At 38.3% G+C, this 23,368-nt stretch overlaps 2 protein-coding genes across 2 annotated transcripts; one reads left to right on the forward strand and one right to left on the reverse strand.

Annotated features, from left to right (window-relative positions):
* The first annotated feature begins 10,263 nt into the window (after window positions 1–10,263).
* LOC103717295 (uncharacterized) lies at window positions 10,264–11,267 on the forward strand. The gene is made up of 2 exons (XM_008805617.4): window positions 10,264–10,955; window positions 11,078–11,267. Exons 1-2 carry the CDS (start codon window positions 10,264–10,266, stop codon window positions 11,265–11,267), a joined length of 882 nt encoding a protein of 293 aa, XP_008803839.2.
* A 10,370-nt stretch (window positions 11,268–21,637) lies between these two features.
* LOC103717275 (ethylene-responsive transcription factor ERF035-like) lies at window positions 21,638–23,068 on the reverse strand. Its single transcript, XM_008805596.6, has one exon. It carries the CDS (start codon window positions 23,023–23,025, stop codon window positions 22,069–22,071), a length of 957 nt encoding a protein of 318 aa, XP_008803818.5. The 5' UTR covers window positions 23,026–23,068; the 3' UTR covers window positions 21,638–22,068.
* Between the last annotated feature and the right edge of the window lie 300 nt (window positions 23,069–23,368).

Raw genomic sequence — 23,368 nt, forward strand, 5'->3', positions numbered from 1 at the left:
ATAGCAGGTTTTGCCGTGCGCGCGACGCTTGGCCTTCTGAGTCCAAATGAAGTTCCCCACTGACAATTTTTTTTACAACTTTGAAAAATAAGGCCCTGTTTGGGGGAGCTTTTGGACTTTTAGATGAAAAACTGTGTTTGGTAAATTTTTCGAAAAGCTGTTTCAGCTTTTGCGGGAAGCTGAAAACAGCTTTTGGGAGGAAGCTCCAATTTGGAGCTTTTGGGAGGAAGCTGTTTCAGCTTTTTCGGAAAGCTGTATTTTTGACAAAAATGCCCATATTAAAATAACATAATTACATAGTTTGTCCCTTTATAAACCTAAAAATCTGCTGGAGCCAAGAACCCTAGCCATCAGACTCCCTTCCGTAAGAAAAGGTATTTTTCTTTTCAATTTTTGGATGCATCTCTTGAACCACATTTTAGAAGAAAATTTTTTTTCATACCTTCCAAAATCAATCTATTGTTTTTTTTTTATCATCAACCTTGCGGCCGACGCTGAGGTCCTCCTCGAGCGTGGACCACAAAGAAGAGCCCTTGGACCGCGGAAAATTATTTTATGGGAAATTATGGGAAATTATTTTATACTAATAATTTTAATATTTTATACTTTTATTTTTGTATTATACTATAAATATATTATCATATTATATTATATCATAATACATTAATATGTTATGTTAAATAATTTAATATTATGTTATATTATGAAAAATTAATTTATACTAATAATTATAATATTTTACACCTTTATTTTTGTATTATACTATAAATATAATATCATATTATATTATATCATAATACATTAATATGTTATGTTAAATAATTTAATATTATGTTATATTATAAAAAATTAATTTATACTAATAATTATAATATTTTATACCTTTATTATTATATTATACTATAAATATTGTATTATATTACATTACATTATAATACATTAATATGTTATTTTAAATAATTTAATATTATGTTATATTATGAGAAATTAATTTATACTAATAATTATAATATTTTATACTTTTATTATTTTATTATACTATAAATATAATATATATTACATTATATCATAATACATTAATATGTTATGTTAAATAATTTAATATTATGTTATATTACCAAATATTAATTTACTCTAATAATTATATTACTATTATGCTATATTAACATAATATTATTTTATATTATAATAATATTATACTATATCGTATATTTATGTATTAATTTATGTTATGTTTTATTATGTTCTGTTGTATAATATTATGCAATGTCCTTTATGGTAATTTTGTCATACAAAAGTACTTTCTCAGTTTGTTTACCAAACACCAAATAAAGTACCACAGCACTTTACGAATATAGTTACCAAACATCAAACAGCTTTTTATAACAGCTCTACTTCAGACAGCTCTACTTCTAACAGCTCTACTTCCAACAGCTCTACTGCCAACAGCTCCCCCAAACAGGGCCTAAGTCACTAAGGCCCCCAGATGAGTAAAAAAATTAAAAAAAAAAACTATTTTAATTTTTTTAAAAAGTTAAACAATTTTTTGGTTGGAGCTTCCCCTAAAAATATTTTTAGACTCGATCAAAAAACTATTTTGAGTTATAAAATTTATTCTTTTGAACCAAAATACTCTTGATAAAATATAATAATTATAAAAAATAATAATAATAATATATAATGATAATAATTATAATATTTTATATCTTTATTATTATATTATACTATAAATATTATATTATATTACATTATATCATAATACATTAATATATTATGTTATATAATATCAAATTATGTTATATTCTTATGCTATAGCATACAACATTATATTACTATATTTTAATAATATTATATTACATTATAATAATATTATACTATATTATATATTTATGTATTAATATATATTATAATTTATTATACTATGTTGCATAATACTATGCAATGTTTTTTATAGTCATTTTGTTATACCAAAAATATTTTTTTAGTTCATTTACCAAACACATATTAAAGTCTCACAGCGTCTTATAAATATAGTTATCAAACAATAAATATTTTTTTATAAATTTTTTACTTCAAAAGGCTCTATTTAAAAAGTTTTACTTTTGAAAGTTTTACTGCCAACAGCTCTACTGAGCGGGATCAATCTCCCAAAATTTATTATGGCTTCCATTTCCCAATAACAACCTTGATTTTAAGGGACAATGTTTGATTCACAGATCCCTTTTGCTTGAATGCTGGGCAACCACCTAAGAACCCATGAAATTCCCATCTGTCTCAACTTACGCAAGCATGATTCAAGGGTTGCCATTGCCCACAACCCTCTCTAGTCGATTATTTGCCATTTTTTCAAGCTAAGAGGAACCAGCAAATAAAATAAACCACATCCTTTGACCGGATTTATTTGAATACTAGTTTAACTCAGTATTTTCCAATTATAAATAAGGTAGTTTAGGGTTTATTGCTGAGAAGAGATGAGAGACATGGGAAATGTTTCCATACGCCCCCTTGTTTGGCAACTCCATATTTGGTAACAATCTCCATATTCGGCAACAAACTCCATATTTGGCAACAAAGTCCATATTCGTTAAGGAGATCATGCTCCTTAATCCCACATACTATCCACTCCATGGCCACAGTAGGAAACTTGTGCTTTCTGAAATACTAACATGCTTCCTTCTCATGACGCTGGAGGGTCTTTTGGGCCTTGAGCCCAGCCCGGACAAGCGTTGCTCCAATTGTGAGCAAAGTGCGCCTGGGTCTGATGCGACATGGAAATGGAAATGAAATTAGGATAAGAAAAGGGAGCAAGAAAGAAAGAAAGAAAGAAAGAAAGAAAGTGAAAGCATAAAAGTTAGGGACCATGCACATAAAACGTCCTATAAAAGTTCCAACAAAAAAAAAAAAAAATTCTATGTTCCAAAAATATTATTCAATGTGCATTCTGAGAAAATGCCTCACAAAAAGCAGAATTTTTTTTTTTTGCATGAATATTCTTCTAAAAAATTAAATTTGCATGAATACTTTCTTAAATTTTATATTTATTTCTGTACCATCATAAAACACTATTTTTTACACAAATGCTCCTAATATAATGGTTATTTTAAAGTTGTTAATAAAAATCATATTTATTTTAATTAAAATAAAATAAAAATTTGAAATTACATCACGATCGTCTTATAAATGTTTCTTTTTACACATCTACCCAATAAGAATATTGTAGTCATTTTAATTTGAAATAGTTAATTTTTTAATGGCATTAAGTGGTGTGTGTATATATATAAAAATAAGAATAGAAAAGGATAGAATAGCAAAACAAGTATTTTATGAGGATATACATACAAATATTAATTTTGAAAGGGTATTCATATAAAATTTGATATTTAGAAAGGTATCCATGCAACAAAAAATATTTAAAGCAAAATCTACAAAAATTTACGGACCCAGGGAATTCAAACCTAGCAACAGATGCCAATATTCAGTTGTGAAAGTCACTTGAATTATCTGCACTATCCTATCTAACATCTGAAAGAAGGAAAAGGGAAATCTTACAGAAATAGCAGCACCCATATGTTAGATTACTCAGATATCAACAATATTAAAACCCATTGTCGCCATGGTAATGAAAATGAAGGAATCATCATTCATCAAGCGGTCCTCTTCTTCCTTCGGTGAATATATAGTTCAAAAGGAGCATGCTATTGAGCAGAAAATACTATCATACATGACAGTGGTGTAAGACTTTAGAGAAGACAGGCAATATAGTTTGACAACAATCAGCAGCAAGTGATTGACAACGAGTACGTGATGCTTAGAAAAGAAGATAAAGCTTGGTATTAGACCCCTATTTTAATTAAAGCTTGTGTAATAGGAACAGAATTTTTAAGTAGAGTTGATAGAAATAGAAGCAGAGCTGACAGAAATAACTTAGATATCACTTTCTCTGGGATATTGACTACATCATGCAAAATAAGAACTAGAATGAGCAGGTTTCAAATGAAGCAACTCATTCAGAAAAGAAAAAAATGAATCGACTATAACGATTGAAGCAAGTCCAGAAAACTATGGATTTACGACTCCTGGAAAAAGAGACCTCTCATTTTGTGCTGTGTAGGATACAGAAACCTGCAGGCATTCCAAATGTCATATACATTAAATAATATGACATGCATTTCAGCATTTCATACATACATCAGAAAAAATATGACATGCGTGACAGAATTTTTTATTATTGATTCAACCGGACTGTGAATATAACTATTAGTCTATTAAACGGAGGTTACTGAAGAAATTATAAGATAATAGAAAATGTTAGCCAGGAAGAGGATATTAGCTTGCATTAACTTCACAGTGAATGCTAAATGTGCTATCAACGACCATCCTTCCGTCTCCTGTCTGCAGAGAGGAAAGAGAGGTACAAATGCCTGGCTTTGATATGGATATATATTTGAATTGGATGCGCGTCAGATACTTCGATACTTAACTTCTTTTTTTCAGCTTTTACCGATAGATGGATAATTTAACTCTTCTAATAATGAGTTCAACTCACCATAGTAATGTTCAAAGCGATAATTTTTTCTTAGGGATTGGTCGAGGATGCAGACATTGAAATAACCATGCAAGATATCCTTTTTCTTGAATCTCTCAGCAAATTAGGAAGTTTGAAGGACCATGACAAATAATCTATGGGACCTCCAATTTCCAACTTCTCTGTGATCATCAGTACCAAAATAATTCTCCTTATAATTCTCTAGCAGATGGTAGCTGGACATATTCCAATTTACTAAATCCCAATAATTACCTCTTCTTGATAAATGAAATCCAGTTGCGGGCAATACTTGTGAAGACCCGTATGGATATGTGTTTAGTCTCACATCGATTATTCGCTGAGAAGATGTTATACAAGACTAAGAAACTTCAAAAATACCTTTCGAGTAGCCTTTTTGGATAAGGTCCTAAATTATGACAAATGGTATCAGAGCGAACTCGGATCATAGCCTACATGGACTAGAAGACACTACAGCATGGGTGTTCTCTCTTCCATCTCTCTTTTTTTTAATTATTTTTTTGATTGATGATGTAAATTACCTCTGTCCAGAGAGGATGGTCCTACCATTCACAACCTATTCGTGGATAGTAAATTCACATCCGATCAGGGCCTTGTGAAACAAAGAATACAACTTAATTGCCTCAGCCATCATAGAGACAAGCGCATAGTCTTACATAGTTCTTAACTTTATCCAAGATAAATCTTAAAGGTTTTATGATCCCAAAATGCATCTAATTATTATTTAATTCCATAACCAGTGAAAGTTGGATGAGATGGTTGCCAATGAAAACACTTTAAACTAAAGAAGATTCCATTGGATGCTAGCGATTATTGCATTTCCTGTTCTCATTTGAGGTTTCTCACATATACAGGAAAGTTAATAGTATTGCTGACTAACTGGATGGCATCTTATGTAACTAATTATATATGATCAACATTATAGAATTCTAGAACACATCTTCCTATTTTATTCAATATTTTATTTGTTGATTCTTATGGATGCACTTATACTCACTTGGTTTAATTTATCCATTTTACTAGGAGAAATGAAAATTTCCATGGGTAGAGTTATTAGCTGCTGAAAACCAAGGTTGGGCACCTATGAGGGCACACCTGAGCCTGGTTCAACTCTGGTTAATATGGGAGTTATTTTTATAGTGATAACTACTTGGTGTAGTTACTACAACTCTCATAAACTTTTTAAAACTTTTCCAACCACTTTTGATACACTACAGGAAAAAGGAACAATGCCAATGCATAGATGCTGATGCTAGATAGAAGCGTCGATAATTTTCGCTCCAGCGCCAAAATTTGCCAACACTTCTAAGTTACGTCAGCAGAAAACAATGCTAAATTAGGGGAGCGTGGAAAGTAAGATGTCTGATGATGCTTAAAAGCATCGTCGGAGGCTAAAAGAATAAGAAACCGTAAAGTGTCGTCGGAGGTAAGAGTGATAGTGGGGAGACAATGCTAAAAAGCGTCGTCAAACTCCCTATGATGCTCCACTACCAATCCTTATAAAAAACCCAATCCCCCCTTAGCCGCTCACACACACACACACACACACACACACACACACACACAGAGGAGGAGGAGATGGAAATCCTAGCCCTAGATCCCGCCGTCTCCGAGGCTGTAAAGGTGATCTACGCCTTGGGAGGCGGGAGGCAAAGGCAGAGGAGAAGGATGATGCAGGAGGGGAGGTGGACGCCCGTGCCAACGATTTCATCAACTAATTTAGGCAACAACTTGAGCTTCAACAAATTGACTCCATCGTGAGGTACAAGGAGATGCTCAACCGTGGGTTGGGATTTTCGCGTCTAGTTTTCACTTCAATGGGTCATCTAGTATTTCTTCTTATAATGTCAGGATGCCACAAAACTAGGAAATCAATTGTTTTATTGTTGATACTAGGCCTTCTTCCTTCGGCAACTAGAGCTTTCCTAAAATGGGATTAGATGTTGCAATTTGTAATTTGTAAATAAAACCCCAGGTGGGGTTAGAAAATCTTTTGTAGTTTATTGTAATTTGTAAAAAAAACATTATTGATGAGATTATATATAATTTATTGTAATTTGTAAAAAAAATATCATTAGCACCCAGATGAGATTATATGCTCTTTTGTTGTGGCATCTTATTGATGGAGTTTATAAAAGAAACATGTTTCTGGGCTTGAATTTTGTGAGCATAATCATGTTGTTTCATCGACAACAAACCTTCCAATTTTTGAAAGAATATTAGGGATGAGGTTGCTCGACAAAGGCTGACGCTTATAAGCCAAGATAGCTTGATGCTTAAAAGCCCAAGATAGCCAAAATAGCAATTTTTGACAGAAGCCAAGATAGCTTGACGCTTAAAAGCATCGGCAAAGTCTTCCATTTTTGCCGACGCTTTCAAAAAGCGTCCGCAAAAAAAATGTCCACTCTCCTCCCACCGACGCTTTTAAAAGCGTCGGCACCAAAATTACCACTCTCCTCCTATTGACGATTTCAAAAAGCATCAGCAAAAAAAATTTTCACTCTCCTCCCACCGACGCTTTTAAAAGCGCCGGCACCAAAATTACCGATGTTTATAAGCGTAGGTATTGACTTTAAAAAGCACCGAAAAAGATAAAATTTTTTGTAGTGATAATAGGAAAGGGATCAGAAATGGAAGAGGCCATGGATGGAATATCCTCTCTCTCACCAATCTCTCTCTACCATCCATGAACCTAAAAGACTCTTGGATTGTGAAAAAGGTTTTCGTTTCAATTATAAATTGATTCTTGAATGCAAATTCGTGCTGCAATAAGTAAGAGGATCTTCAAGAATATGACAAGCCCAGAGCATATAATCCTTGCCAAAGAAAGATCCAGGAATATTGATCTAGCACTTCCAAAAGGTGTATTATCGATCTTCCTTCCGATTGGAGATTTCATTTCTTTCATTGGTAGGCTAGTTAATTTTCATGTTTCTTAGGATTCCAAGGATGATGGACGTGCCATGAATTGGACCTTGATGGCCTCTTATAGCAACTTCTTATGCACTTGATATTAAGGCTTCCTTTTTATGCATAACATGGCCTATTGGGATATGATCATGGGACACGAGTTCTTAAATGGTTTCGACCCATGTTTTCAAAACTATTTTTCTCTCAACCAAGGCACTACATCATAAGATCTTGGCAAGGAGGGGTCAAATGCCCAATTTGGCCAAGAAGAGTCAGAGAAAAGATGTGACATGTCGCAATGTGGCACTGCTGTGGCAATGACCTATAGTAATAAATGATGTGACTGATCACTTGGTGTGCTCTAGTCCAATGGACTAAAACCCCTGTTGCCTTGTTGTTATTGGACAATCTTCAAGCCCCAAACACATGTCAGCACTTGATCAGGTCCATGATTTAGTTATTTGTCGAGTTTGACATATTCTGTTTTCCTAAATTTTCTTTAGAAAATTTGAGAAAATTCATTTGAACTCCAATCAATATATTTTTTTCGATTTTTCTAATTTTACGTAGAATATAACAAAATATGAGAGAATTAATACAAATATGTCTTTGTATTATAACATCCTGTAACATTGTTAGAATATTATTGCTCGATTCAAGATATCACTACAAAATTATGTTGATGGCGTGTTATGCTAGTTATTAATTTTGTGTTTCATCTCATTTAACGTTGATTATGACTGCAACCAAGAGCATTGCCGCTAACCTCATCACGGTAAGAAACTGAACGAAGAAAAACTATGGTGTTTCACATCATAAGCGCTTGCATTAGCTTTGTCATCTCGAGGTACACGACATGCTTGAAACAATGACAACTAATGCAAGAGCTTGAGTATGAGACCTAGCACAGATTAGATCAAGAAGCAGATCAGTCCTGGAAAAGAAAGGACTGTATTGCTTGCATCCTGCTATTGAGTAGCATAAGGAATGATACTACAATAGTAGTTTGGGATATAGTTAAATTATAATCTGGTGGCATGCACCTCCACCACTAGACTATGCTAGCTCACTCTAAAATTTGATGGTATAACAAGTACTATAGCTGATCCACGAGCAGGATATATCTTACAATCATGCCAAATATATTTAGTGAACTGAGAGCTGCAGGCCACAAGTTAACTGTAATTCGCTTCCTCCCCAATTTTTGAGAGTGCATATGCGTGAGCCTAAACCACAATGAAGATTTTTGATGGGTACCTGTTTAACTGTTGTAACGTCCAGGTATGCTTCTCTTTCTTGGGTACCCCCACCTCTTGGTCATCTTAAGGTAAATTTTGATGGTGGTATGGCGATGGATAGAGCATCTGGTGGAGTGGGCTTTGTTATCAGAGACCATGATAGTAGACTGATTGCAGCTCGTGGACGGAGCATACCAAGCTTCACTGCTGTAAGGGCGGAGCTACGGGCAGCCTGGGAGGGCATCCTGTATGCGAGATGTGTGTTAGGCATCGATAGACTGTGCATTGAGGAAGACTCTGCCACAGTGATTGATTGGATATGGAGAGCAGATAGGTACGGCAATGATTAATCGCTGATTCGAGATACTCGCAAATTAGTACAGGAGTTGTCTGCAACCTAAATTGTTTATGTGTATCGAGAGGCAAATAGAGCAGCGGACTGGATCGCCTCATATGTGGCACGTCATTCTAGGGACGTTATTTGGATGAGTTTAGCAGGTGTTTCCCATTTGTTGTATTGTTTACTTTCTTTTGATTTGGTAGGATGTATTCAAATTTAAGTTATTGGAAATGAAATGCCGTTTTGATCCCAAAAAAAAAAAAAAAAAGATTTTTGATGATGTTGCCCGCCGTGTAACTCGAGGAGGAACCCTTCCATAATCTTTGGGAAAAAAAAGAAGAAGATATAAGCACAACTTCAGCAAAGGATCCTTGAAAATGTAGCTTTCCTGGAGGGCAGGTCTTGCGAACCAGCTTAGCAGGAGGCAGCGAAGTCCTAGGGATGGTTCCGGGTGTCCATGCGAAGGGTCATGGAGGCAGGAGAGCTAGGGTTTTTCGAAGTATAACCGAGCACTTCCTCAAAGCTAGTCAATCTCCGCCGCGGACTTTCGATCAGTAGAATTAAGGTCTCACTCGTTCTAGAAGGAAAATAGACGTACGTACTCGTGCATCAAGTATACTTCTTATGACTATACTATTTAACATAGAAAAAAACAGAGTTTACGAACTCCGCCGAGGATGTGGGCAATGCCCCTGACCGCCCGGTCTCTATGGTAGTCGAAGAACAGGAGATCAAATGGCTCGAGACGTGGCGAGTGCAGCAGCTACTGGAATTTTGTTGCCGGCGTCAGTCGGCGGAAAGTGTCAAGTGGGATGCATTGGTGTCTCTTGGGAGGAGAGGATGCACCCTTTGGGAAGAGAGGAGGAAGAAAAATTTGGATGAGAAGGAGCGATTGTTCGAGATTAATTTGAATTGCTTATACTCTCTCTCTCTCTCTCTCTCTCTCTCTCTCTCTTTCCGTCTCTCAACACATTAGAATCCGTTTCGCGCTTGCCAAAGAGTCGTATATATCCTTCGGACAGTGCCAAAGTTCAAACAACGCATCCGCCCACAACTTCCAGGCCATTCTCCAAGAGACGTTTAAGCTTCCCAAAGCCCACTATATATTCAAATCAATCCCACTCCTGCTCACTTCTCAACGCAATTTAATCATTTCTTCTCCCAAAAAAAAATAGAACAGAACGCAACAAATAGCCATTCGTAGATCAGCCATGGGAATAGTAAATCCTGGACCTCTTGATCTTATGCTCTTCTACAAGATGGAGAGGGACTTCTATGACCGGCTTGTTAGAGAGCTAGGCCAGGTTCGAGAGAGCATAGAGCTTGTCATGGCCATGTGGCTCTGGTTTGAGTCCCTCGGGCACCACGACTTCATCCGGCACGTCGCCGCCTACCAGGACGACGTCATCCTCCGGTTCATCGCCGAGGGCGAGGCCTGTCTGGATCGCCTCATGCGCAACCGGGACTCAAGACGGAGCGAGGAGCTTCCCTTCACCAGTTCCCTCATGGCCGAGCCCATAGATCTCCGGTTCTTCGAGTACCACCGGGACATAGCATTCGACGGGGTGCGGCACTTCCTTGAGAATGTGTGCCGGATCATCTTCGACGATGCACCGATGGAGAGGGTTGCCAGAGATTCGAGCCACCCCGATCACCGGCGAGTGCTCTCGAGCGGCTTGCACGTTCGCAGGCTTTCAGCGGAGGCCTGCACCGAAGAGGAGGTCGAAGCAATGAGCGACATGGCTCCTGCTACGCCGCCGTCGTCGCGCTCCGCGTTGAACCCGATGGCTAGACCCTGGTCCCCGGAAACCGATCACACGCCGGAGGAGCAGAGGTCCATGTTCATCACCTTTTCCAAGGGATACCCTATCTCCAGAGAGGACATCAGCGACTTCTTTAAAACGTAAGTGTATATATATATATATATATAGTCCTAAACAAAGACTATACATATTACTACTATCGATCACTCCATCGTAAAAAAAAAAAAAGCTTGATTAATTTTGACGCTAGAACTTGTGGCAGGCGATATGGGCCGTGCGTGGAGACCGTGATGATAGAGAAGGCGCCGGCAAGTAACCAGCCGCTGTATGGGAGGCTGGTGTTTACGAGCATTGCGATGATCGCGGTGGTGCTGAACGGGCAGCAGACTGCAAAGTTTAGGATAAAGGGGAAGCATCTGTGGGCGCGGATGTATCTCCCTCACCGGAACTAGGGTTTCTGGCGGCTTGCGCACGGCAGATTTGGTAACTGATATTGTGAAGGAAATGGTCTCAGGTGTGACCATATCTATTAATCTATGATAAAATGATAAAATATCTCTGTGGGGCCTATTTTTCTTTGTTTTCTTTTTTTGGGCGAATGGCCTATAATTCTTTCTTTCTTTGGATAGAATATCTCTATGAGTGAATATTTACAGTCTGTACTTAATCAAACCTCTGACTTTTATTCTAGAACGAGGAGGGACAATAACAAGTGTTGATGCATTGCAAAGGTCCATGATCAACGTTATCCTTAGTTAAATGGATCCCTAGGAATCAGCAAAGAAACAATATGGAAGATATTCAACATGCATTGATGCCATGCAAAGGTTACCTTTAGTTAAATGGATCTTTAAGAGTCAGCAAAGAACAATATATAGCTGTTGTTTTTGCGAGCCAGTCTTTAATTAAAAGTAAGGAGAGGAGATTAATCATATTTACAACAGAGATGAGTTATATTGTCAAAAGAGAAGAGAAACAAATACAAGAAAAAAAGGCTAAATGGTTTCAAACTAAGTATTTGATGATCAATAGAGGAAAGAAAATATAAAAAAAAAGAGCCTTTTTTTTTTCAAACCAGAGTTTTTGTACGTACATACATACAAACAAAAAATATGCTTCCAAAAAGAAAATTATAATATATGCTTCCAAAAGAGAGTCGGCTCTTGGGGAAGCTTAAGATAGCCCCCTAAGTTTCTATTTTTTGTTCGCAGAGGTCTACTGGTTGTTTCTCAATTGAACTGTGATGTTTGTGGTGAGAATGAAGACATTGATGTTTCTCAATTGTCCAGTAGCCAAACAAACTTGGGAACTTTATTTCCTTCAATGCCATCAAGTGCTACCCTCTAATTCCATTTCTTCCATGCCTACTGTGGGGTACCAGAAACAACAAAAACTTTTCAGCAAGCTGAAACTCAGCCAAAGCTTATTGCTGCATCTGCTATTTGTCTGACCTTATGATTCAATGAAGCCATGAATTCTTCGAATCCTTATTTTGCAGCTCTACAATCTCCTCACCCTCTTCTTTCCTCCCTCTTACATATCCTCATGTTGTATTATTTCTCCTATCCTATCAAAATTGAAGAAATCTAGGTCTTTCCTATAACATTATTATCATTTTTTTAAAAAATGTTTTTATCAAAAATGATTTAAGTGCATTTCCACATTCTAATAATGCAATATATAAAAGTCGAGTGAAACATTCAATGCAGAGCCCATCCTAAGGATCGGCATTTTATTTTTACAGTTGTATGATTTTAAAATTTTAATATTTAATTTCATAAATTTAAAAACCATTTTATTGGGAGAGCAATCATTATAATGGGTTATCTTTTGCCCCACAATAATTTCAAAATTTAAGGTTAAGTTTGTCCTTCTTCTGGGACCATAACTAGTTAATGTCTTTTTTATTTGTAGTAGACATTGCGTCCAAGCCACAGGCTCGGTTTAGTATCCGCGGACTGCAATTATGGGCTGGGAGTTTTATTGTGGGCTGGGTTTTTTGCCCTTTCCGAAGTTTTGGTTCGCATTGGTTCTCTCGTTCTCCTGCTAGTGGACTGTGAATAAACCAAATATAACATTGGGGTTAAGGATCTGGTTGGTGGCCTATACAACATATTTTCTTTTCCAAATTCTCTTTTCTGTTTGTTGTATAAATACAGGAATACTTTTAGAGTGAACGCAACCCCATGTACCTCAACTCGTTTGGCAAAAAATATATCTGAGCTAAATAATCTTTTCCCTGATCTTTTTTTTCCTTCAATCCTTGTAGCAGCAGCTGCTATGCTGTCTCTGTTTTCTTTGTAACCATGCTGATCTCTCTGTTTCTGTAATTGAAACAGTGAAAATCTTCTGTTTTCTTTCTCTCATATTGAAATGAAGGGTGGGTGGCATTTTGCCTCCTTTTCCTCAAAAGGAAAGAGAAAAAAAAGAGAGAAAAAACTCATTCAGCTAAACAAGAGCCGAGCAAGAGGTAGACTTAACACCCTCGAGCTCAGCATGTAAAAATTTTTTCAACAAAAATGATTTTATTTTTTCATCATCTCTGTTCAAAATTTCTTATTAAATACGTACCCATTCAGTGACTTTGCCACTGGACGTTCTCAAAATGGATACCATCAGGTCGGAACATATTCTAAACATAAGATTAAAACATAATTTGAGATTCTCATTATATTTCTTAAACAAGCTTTTAGCATGGAGCTTGGTTCCAAATTAAATGAGCTAGCTCGAGCTCAGGTCGATTATTAAACAAGCCGAACTAGAACTAATCTTAGATCGGTTCGTGTTCTCCCTCGTTCCATCCCTGCATGCAATATTGCTACTTTAGAATAGACTGACTGAGTGCTCCAAACGTGTATGTAGTATGAGGCTTTCCAGGACCAGACCCAAGAATAATTAACAACAAACACATAACTCTTCTTTACTAGAATACAACATAATTGCGTCCCACCACGAGACTTTAAAAGCGATAGGAATAAAACTCGAAATGGAGCCAGTAGCTTCCTTCTAGTATGAAAATCTTCATAGCCGCGTGGCTCACAAAACAAAGAAAAAAAATAACAAAGGAAAGGGGGAAGGACAAGTTTTGATCTTTGGCAAGTATAGAGCACATAGAAATGTTTAAATCCGCGTTAGGTGGCAGTATGATACAACATTGAATGGTAGACCCTCGCTATCACAATAAATTTCAGATATGTTTGAGGAGAGCCAAACTCCACAAATACCTGCTACTTTGTCATTAGAATGAAAGGACTACCTACCCCATCACTACCATCCCCTCATAAGTGCATTGAATGCAATACTTTAAGCACTGCAAGCAGAAGATGACACCGGTCAAGTTAACGTGCCCTGGGATTGTTGATAATTAATGATTTTATTGTGATTGCCTCAATTCTCTATTCCATCGCATCCGGAATGCAGGAAGAGGTTGATCACCAGATCATAAATTTTGTACCTCACAGACCGTTTGATAACTTTTTTTTTTCTACCTGGCCGGACATATATGACAGAGAATATTTGAAGGCATAAGTTGGTGTCTTAGGATAACAATCTGTTTGAAGTTAATAAATCCCAACTGCATGCCATTGGAGATTGCTATACATACAGGAGTTAGTACAGTTAGTTTAGCCTTGTCTCAAATTAAGGATCCATTCTTGAAGTAACAGATAGCCTGTTTTCAGTTGAAACATGCATCTTGATTAATTAATTATCTTTTAACTTCTATGGAATATGAGTATATGTGGCAATCAATATAGATAGCTTAGCCTCATGTCAATTATGTGTTATTCCTAACCGACCGATGCGCATGCACCGATTGCCATCGCATTGCCCATGTCGGAAATAGAGATTATGAAAGTAACAAATTAGACATGGTTGTTTAGTTTTATCCAACATGGTCAAGATGACAATTTCGTGTATGTTATTTTGGTCGATCATCACAGGTTATAGTTAAATAAGAAGTGATTTTGGATATGTATTTTTTCTCAAAAAACTTAGATCATGTCTTGAATGCGAGATACAAATATTCGAGTAGAACTACTTTGTTGACCTACACACATTTTAAATGTGACCGCTTGCCTTTAGGTCTACTTATGTGCAATGAAGGGAGAAACTTTGGACAAGTACATGTTAATAAGGACAAGTCGGAATGCTTCTTACAATTATGCACTGGATTTTAGTGGTTTTGAATCCTAAGCTTGCTTTGGAGCTTAATCATATCCCTGCTCATTAAAGTCTCCAGCCAAAATTGGGCGAGCATGGGCTTCAAACCAAAATCATGGTATCCAACACTCTGTGACCTTACCAACTGAACCAATTGATATCCTTGTTAGATATCTTTGTTCATCCAGGATTTAAAAAAAGAAAAGGAGCATATTTGCAACTAGTCGAGGAATTGCCATTAAATATAGAGCGCATTTCTTCCCTCCAATGTTTCATTCGAAAACAAATTGCATTATGATCTTAAAAAATTGAACTACTAAGTAAGCTGCAAGGTGTGATTAAGGGCTAGAGATGGTGATTAATCTCTAGAGGCTATGTGTGGACTTATCATTGGATCAATTGAGACGCATTACTGCCTCTAAAATCATATGGTTATTTATAATCCACAAAAGGAACTCTTGAACAGAAAGGCCCAAGTTTGGCTACCAATCACTTCTTGGAGCACAGCACAGTCATTATCCGGAAGCGAAGAATCGGGACCCGCACCCAAGTTTGGCTACCAATCACTTCGATGGATCGGTCTTGGATGGAGGCGCGCGAGGTGGTGCGGGCTTTGTGATACGGGACCCGCACTCCAGAGTCGTGGCAGCAGGGGGATGTCGACTGTTCGGCATATCGGTCTCCGGGGCAGAGTTACGAGCTGCCTGGGCCGGGCTTCGATATGCGAGGCAGGCTTTGCAGGCTGGCTCAATTGTTTTGGAAGGCGACTCAGCCACAGTCATCAGCTGGATTCAGAAGGGGCTGAGGGGTGAGGGCTCAGACCACCCCTTGGTTCGGGACATAGGGATGATGTGTGGGGTTGGGGTGGCCATTCAGGCCAAGCATGTATTTCGAGAAGCCAACGGGGCAGCCGACTGGGTGGCTGCCTTCGCGGCTCATCATTCAGGATACACCCTGTGGGTGGGGGAGGGGGAGCTGCCTCTGGCTCTCCGTGAGTTAGTATTTTTGACTTTATTGGGTGTATTCGTACACGTTTTGTATGAAAACCCGCTTTTAGCCAAAAAAAAAAAAAAAAAAAAAAAGAAAAAAAAAAGAAGAAGAAGAATCGGAGTACGTAGTTGGAACATTCCATTCCCACCGCATTCAAAAACCATTAGGTAAGTCAGCAATTGACTGGCGAACACACCAATGGAGTTTTAGAAATGCTATCTTTCGAATGTGGACATATATAGAACGTACTATTTGGGCACTGTATCTCTTAAGAACACATTCTTCTAATGAATCACGGTTGGGCTTCACTTCTTCTTGGAAGCAGGGTTATACAGAAAGCATGGCTTGACAAAGGCAGCAATGTAAATAATGGATATGTGATGGTGATACTCGACAAGTTATGAGAATATTGCGTGTGTTTTGTTCTCTTCCATGAGAATGGACAGGCATGAATAATTTTAACTTGGCTGTTTCCAGCCAATAGCCCAACTTGACCTGTCCACATAGCCGAACTCGTCCACGTCTTGTGCTTGAAGCTGGCTTCCGGGCTCCACCGTCAGTACTTTCCTTATTTCCGAGCCTCTTTCCCTTGCTTCCTCTCCCTCCTTTTGTTTGTTTTCCATGCGTCTCTCGTATCCTTTTGTTTTCTTTCGTTTCCTGTTTTATTAATAATTATACCTTCTTGTCTTCTACGATGAAGGCAATTGGCCAATTATCGCGTGGTATGAGCAGGAACGTGAGTTTTCCTTTGGAAATGCCTACGACCAAAAAAAAAATCTCAAGAGGAATTGCCAGCTATTGGTGCTGCTTTACCCCTTTATTCTTCTCCTCGTTTATCGTTTTATAGTTCTATCCTGTAGGCTGTAGCGATCCACTGCGGCCTTCAGAAAACGTGGGGCGGTCTCGCTGCAGTGCTCTCATCACCTTTCTTTTTGGTAGGTGCTACGTTCCTTTCTCCTTGTAGGCGTGGAATTAGAAACAACCCCAACAACACTCCATGAAATAAAAGAAAAATATAGTTGTAAATTATTCCAGTATGCTATAGAATACAAATTGAAATATCTTGTAGTTATTACTAAGTGGCACAGATCTCTATGTGTATGTGCATGGTGGTCGATCTTTCCTGATTCCTATGATGAGTGCATGCTAATTAAGTTGATGCATAGAAGTCTTTACAATAAAGCTTTAACGATCGAATAAGTTGGTGATCAAATTGCAAATGCTATTTTGCATGCAATATGTGTACGTGGAAAGTAAGCAAGTGTTTGACGGAACGTCCCTATAGGCATCTTTCGATGTCATAGTGATGTAGATCCAAATTATGATGATATTGGACCACCAGAGAGCATTATGCTCATAATCTACATACACATCAGCATAGGGCCGCTGATAATGCTTCTTGATAAGGGTCACATTTTTGTCAATCATATAAACGAAGTGTAGAAGTTTGGTCTCGCACAATTTTAACTTGATCCAAACGGTAGAAGGGAGAATTTTCTCAATTTGCTCAGCTTGAATCTCCTAAAAAAAAAAAAAAGAAAAAAATGGTAAAAGCATGATTTACATCTCCTCTTCTTTTATTGATGAGTCAATTGATGATCCAACTGTTTTAAAAACTGATGTGCATAGCTTTTATGTATAATAACAGTGAGGTCTGCCCTTTCTTGTACAATTCGAATCGGATCTCTTAGTTCGATTAGGATTAGCTTTTCACAAATAGACATAATTAGCAAAAATAAACATAAAAAGCTAAAATCCTACAAAATGTAGATCTTGACTCCTATATCAATTTTGCTCAATGTTGCTCTGCTTAATTCTTTTCGGATTGGGAGATACATCCGATCAAAATCTTTTCCGAAAAGAAATTTTTTGATTTGATAGGCTTCTTTAGGGCACAAATCATGAAATTTAGCCTTTTTCATCCCCATAGGATGGTGGCTCTGCATCCTAGATCTTGAAAAGTTATCCGATTTTTTAAAAAAATTATCTTAATCGGATGTCGTATGATTGAATTATGATCTCCAAAAATTTGGCATACAATTTGGCTTCCTGATGTAGCGGATCTTATTTCTAGACCCTATTTAGTCCTATTTGTAGCGGCTAAAATAGTTCAAATCGAGCTTGGTGATCATCCTGCATTAAAGCTCGCCCTATTTAGAGGATTTATGTTTTGATAAATCAAAATTGAAGGTAGGAAAATACATGCTTCCCTGCCTTAAAGGCGAATCACTTAGCTTTTCTCGAGTATGGTTTCTAGCTTTGCTCTTCTTTGCTAGATGGTAGATCCTTGTCCCTAAATGTGAGAGACAACTTCGCAACAGGAGTTACTAATGCTTTGTTGAAAGCATGGCTAATTGAGATCAGTGAGTTGGGCTATATTCTCCTCCAATTATGTGACATATTTTTTTATCTTAGCATCCATCAAGATAGAATTAGCAGCCATACTTATTTTTGTTTTTCGATGTACTTTAAATATGGATAGCCTTTCTTCCATCTACTAGTATATTATTAGCATGTTTAGACCATAAACTAAGACTTGCGTATAGAGGATTGAAGCTCTGATATAAACTTGAGTTGATCAAGAAGAATGAAGAATTTTCTCAACTCTCTCAACTCGAATCTCTTAAAAAAAATTTAAAAAAAGATGGAAGAATTAGCGAAAGAAGAATTTACATCCCTATTTTCTTTCATTGATGATACAATTGATGAAAAGATTGAGGAACATAGCCCCTATTTATAATAACATTGAGGTTCGCCCTCGCATAATTCAAGTTGAATCCTTTGCTAGTTCAAATAGGACTAGCTTTTTAAAAATAGATATAAGTAATAGAAATAAATACAAAAGCTTAAAATCCTATAGAAAGTAGATCTTAACTCCTACATCAATTTGGCCTTTTGCTCTATCTAATTCTTCTTGGATTGGGAGACACGTCCGATAAAAATCTTTCTTGAGAATTTTTTTTTTGATTTGATCGACCCATTTTGGGAGACAAATGATGGAATTTCGGCCTTTTTTTATCCCCCTATAGGAATGGTTCTACATATTGTAGATCTCGAAAAGTTATCTGATTTGAAAAAAAAAATATCATCTCAATTGAGTATTATATGCCCAAGTTATAACCTCTGAAAATTTAGTATGCAATTTGACTTTCTAATATGGTAGATCTTACTATTGGATCTTGTTCGGCCTTACCTGTAGTAGCCAAAGTGGTCCACATTAGATTTGGTGATCCTTTTGGATCAATCAAGCAACTCGTAAACTGCTTTGCTATGTCTTGGTTAGTCTATACAAAAATGGGCTTAATCTAGCAACTATTTGATTATATTTTAAAGAACATTGTTGAACTAAAAATAAATGAAAAAAGTATTGCTTCACCATAATTTTATAATCATTGGAATCTGACGCTCAGGTATTGCACCTGCCCTTATTCCCCTTGGTAACATGAGGCTCCTCCCCCTTTCTTCTTTTGGGTCCCAAAGACAACCCAAGAAAATGAAGGGGGCAAACATACATCAAAAGCATACAAGTATCTCATGATGGTGGATAAAAGAAGCATATGATGAGCTTCTTTCCAACATAAAAGAAAAGTTAAGGCTGGCTATAGATTACCCTTCTTCTTCCTTCCTTGGAAAAAAAAATGAAAATCTATGTGATACTTTATGCTTTGCTTGTGCTGACCCTCGTCCAACTTTTTCCTAAGGGCCATTAGGTCTAAGTCAAGCAAAAGAATGCATCTTTCTTCTCATGATCTAGTCATTACCCTTTTTTTAAATCAAAATTATTAGCCACGGTCCCTTTTCCAGATTACAAAAACAATGTTCGTCCTAGCTACATCAATCTTAACGCAGTCCGCTCAATCTATGCATACAATATATGGATGATCATGTCCTTACCCAAAAGGTAAAATAGGATGTGGATTCTGGAACTTCAGAGAGATGAATAATAATAATATTGCTGCTTCTTGTTGTTATTATCCCAAAAGGATATACAGTAGAAGGAACTCGGTTGCATGCATGCTAAGAACAACAAATTAAGTGATCATAGACTTCAAATAACGATCCCTATAGAGTATGTGGTAGCTGACTGGATTAAATATTTCCCTTATACCAAGCAAACATGGCACTCTTTGTGCCCAACACATGACAAAGATCCCAATTTTTAGGTTACATAACCGGTATTCGCCAAGTAGTTAACCACTTCCTCCTACGTGCATTTAAATCAAATTTATCTACAAAGTGCTAACCTCCTTACTCCTTGGTGTGAATATAAGAAGTTTCAAAAAAGTTGCACAGAAAAAATGGGACATCAGCCATAGGTGTTGTCTGGATATGATAAAGAGGCCTAAAATCCCTATTTAAGCTTAGACTATGAATATCACTGCCAAATAAAAAGTTAATATTATTTTAAAACATAACTAAGCTTATCATTAGAGAGTTGAGTTTATCAAAGTATAGTTATCTCCATGCAACCACCTAGCTTGTTATTTCTCTCTCTCTCTCTCTCTCTCTCTCTCTCTCTCTCTCTCTCTCTTGGCTGCAATACCCTTTGGACTCACAAACTTATTGTGGGCAAGACTAAAGCATGACGTTTGCTCGACAGTGCCGTTCATTAGTACATTACCTGCCGATCATCTTTCGCTCTTCCAGAATCATTCTTCACTACTCTTGCAAAGGCTTCCACACCTTTGAGAAAGATCTTACCTCTTGTATGCTCTGTTGTGGGCCTTAGTCACCAACCCATTTGTACCAAGTTTGTCACCAACCATCCTTTCTTTTTCTCGTCTTCTCCTTTCTTCTATATCAGGGGAAAAAGATTTATACGATCGAATGCACCAATCTCTCTAGCTGATTACTTACTTGTTAATTAGGGTAATGACACATTATTACATAACAATGAGGGCAGATACATGGTCTCATTCACCATTTGAAGTCATTTATTTACAGATGGGCCCACCGCCCACCTTAAGCTTAAACAGCCCATCAACTTCTTCTTGTTTTCACTCATCACCAGTGTTCTCATTCACGCATTTGCCTGCCATTCTGGACTCGAAAACAGTGTATTGGTGGCCACCAAAATTATGCACGTTGCACGTGCCATTCATGTCGAATTTACCCCGCCAGCCTGTCCACCAGACAAAATCGGACTTCGATCCCCGGTCGATCACTATTTACAAATACCTTCCACCTGGCTTGTTGGTGCATAGCTAAATCCAAAAGCGAGCTTCAACTAATGAGGGGGCGACATGTGGCTACAATGATTCGCTATTTTGACAGCTTAGTGTCGTCGTTGTCATGCACCACTCGCCTCTTTGGAGAAATTTTTTTTTTTTGTTTTGTTTCAGTGGGCTAAGCCCTTTTCCCCTTAATCACACACTTTCACTAAGAAAAGCTAAAAGAAATGCTAGCCTCACCTTAAGGCATCATTATCGTTATCTCTAGACAAAGACAGACCATATCTTCTTCAACCAAGGCAAGGAAAGTCTTGGGGGCAAAAAATTATTGATGCGGATCCTTCTTTAAGCTTTGCAATTAAATGCAAAGTATCATGCTCAAGTTATCCCCCCAACAAAGTAAAAATATGAATAGAAATAAAGAATGAGAAGGATTTTCGGGGCACCTTCGTCCCCAGGTGATTCCTTTGAAGCACGTAATCAAAGTAAATGTTCTCCAATTTCAGCAAAGAAAGGCAGTAGAATCCACCTCCTCGAATGCCATTCCATTCCATATTCATGTACACAAGAGTTTAAAGGTGATCGATCACCCAAAACATGTAAAACCAAATATATAGATATATATATTAGACAAAATTAGCACTGCCTAATGTGTGTTGAAGAGGTGAGGAAAGACCACAGTTTGCAAATAGCTACAGCTGGGACCCTCGAGATTCCTTGTAGAGCAATTGGAAAAGCTAGCAAGCAAGCGAGCAAGCAAAAGGTTTGAAGAATTTCTGAGATTTGACCTCTGCCTTCAATTCCAGTTGAGGGGGGAGTTCCACCTGAATTTGATGCTTTCGGACTGCCGAGACCTGAAAAGGAAGTGGTGCTTGTATTGCTCTTTTCACCAAATGCGGTTGAGATCCTCGGATGTTTTGCACCCGGAGGTCTAGCAGTAACCCCACAAGAATGGCTCCTCGAGACGGAATCCGATCGTGCTGTCCTCCTCCGGCGCCGGTGGCAGCCATGTCGACGAGTAGCAGAAGCCATCTCTCAAGTCGAGCAGGAGGTCCGGCAGGTCGAAGAGCGCATCGTCGTTGCCGCTGGACGGGGTTGCAGGGGGCGGGGAGTCGGAGGTCGTCGTGATCTCGTCCCGGCATGCGGCCGACTCCACTCTCCCACATGACCCTGGGCTGCAGTCGCCGAATGTGGCGGCCGCAGCAAGAGCAGCCGCCGCCTGGATGTCCTTGGGAGAGGAGGTGGCCGGCCGGGGGAGCTTGCAGGCCAATTCAGGGAAATTGAGGTAGGCGGACTGGCCCTTGATGGTGAGGGCGGCGACGTCATGGGCTCGGGCTGCCATCTCGGCCGTCGGGAAGGTCCCCAGCCAGATCCTTGACTTCTTCCTCGGCTCTCGGATTTCCGACACCCATTTGCCCCAGTTACGCATCCGGACGCCACGGTACGTAGGATGCTTGCCGTCCTTGCTTCGCTTCTTAGCCTCGCCGCCGCTGCTCGCCTCCGCATCTCGCTTGGAGCCACTATGGGTGGCCTCCATAAGAATCTTTGCACCTTGGCCTAATTCTGGTGAGGCATTGGGACAAGAAGAGGTGGTGGTGGTGGTCGCGGTGGTGGTGATGGCCGTGGAGGAAGCAGAGTTAGAGGAGGAGAAGGAGGAGGAGGAGGAGGAGGAGGAAGTTGTGGGGGTGCAAGAGGAGGAGGGGGAGGTGTTACCTTCACCACATTCATGGGTGAGTGGCTCCTCCATGATAGGGGAAGGCAAAGTGTTGTTTGGAAGGGGAATGTGAGAAGTGGTTGCACAAATTGTTATGTGACGGGCTTTTATGAATGCCCAATGAGAGAGCGAGCAGCAGTAGAGAGCAAAAGCAAAATAGGAGGATGGGCCCATGCTAAAAGGGAGGGTTGCAGTTACTTCCCTTGGAAGCCCATATTTTACTGCTCCCACCCCAAGTTCCTTGAGAGGATCAAGTAAAACTAGGACTCTTGTGTGTGAAATGGTATGTTCCGTGCTCTTTTTGACCTTCTTTGAGTTGGATGATGGCCTGAACCAAATTGAGCTCCCTAACCAACACAATGTGTCACGCCCCGAATCGAATCTCGAGCAGTAGCAGCTGGCTACATATGAGACATGAGTCGATGAACATCGGGCGACTCGATTCCATGCTTCTGTCCAATATCTCACCTTACTTGTGCGATTAGCAAACTAATTGAGTATCACCTCTCTAGTACCA

The sequence above is a fragment of the Phoenix dactylifera genome, chromosome 3, assembly GCF_051530095.1.
Source record: "Phoenix dactylifera cultivar Ajwa chromosome 3, Ajwa_hap1_PhDact_Kaust_v1.1, whole genome shotgun sequence".
Taxonomy (NCBI): domain Eukaryota; kingdom Viridiplantae; phylum Streptophyta; class Magnoliopsida; order Arecales; family Arecaceae; genus Phoenix; species Phoenix dactylifera.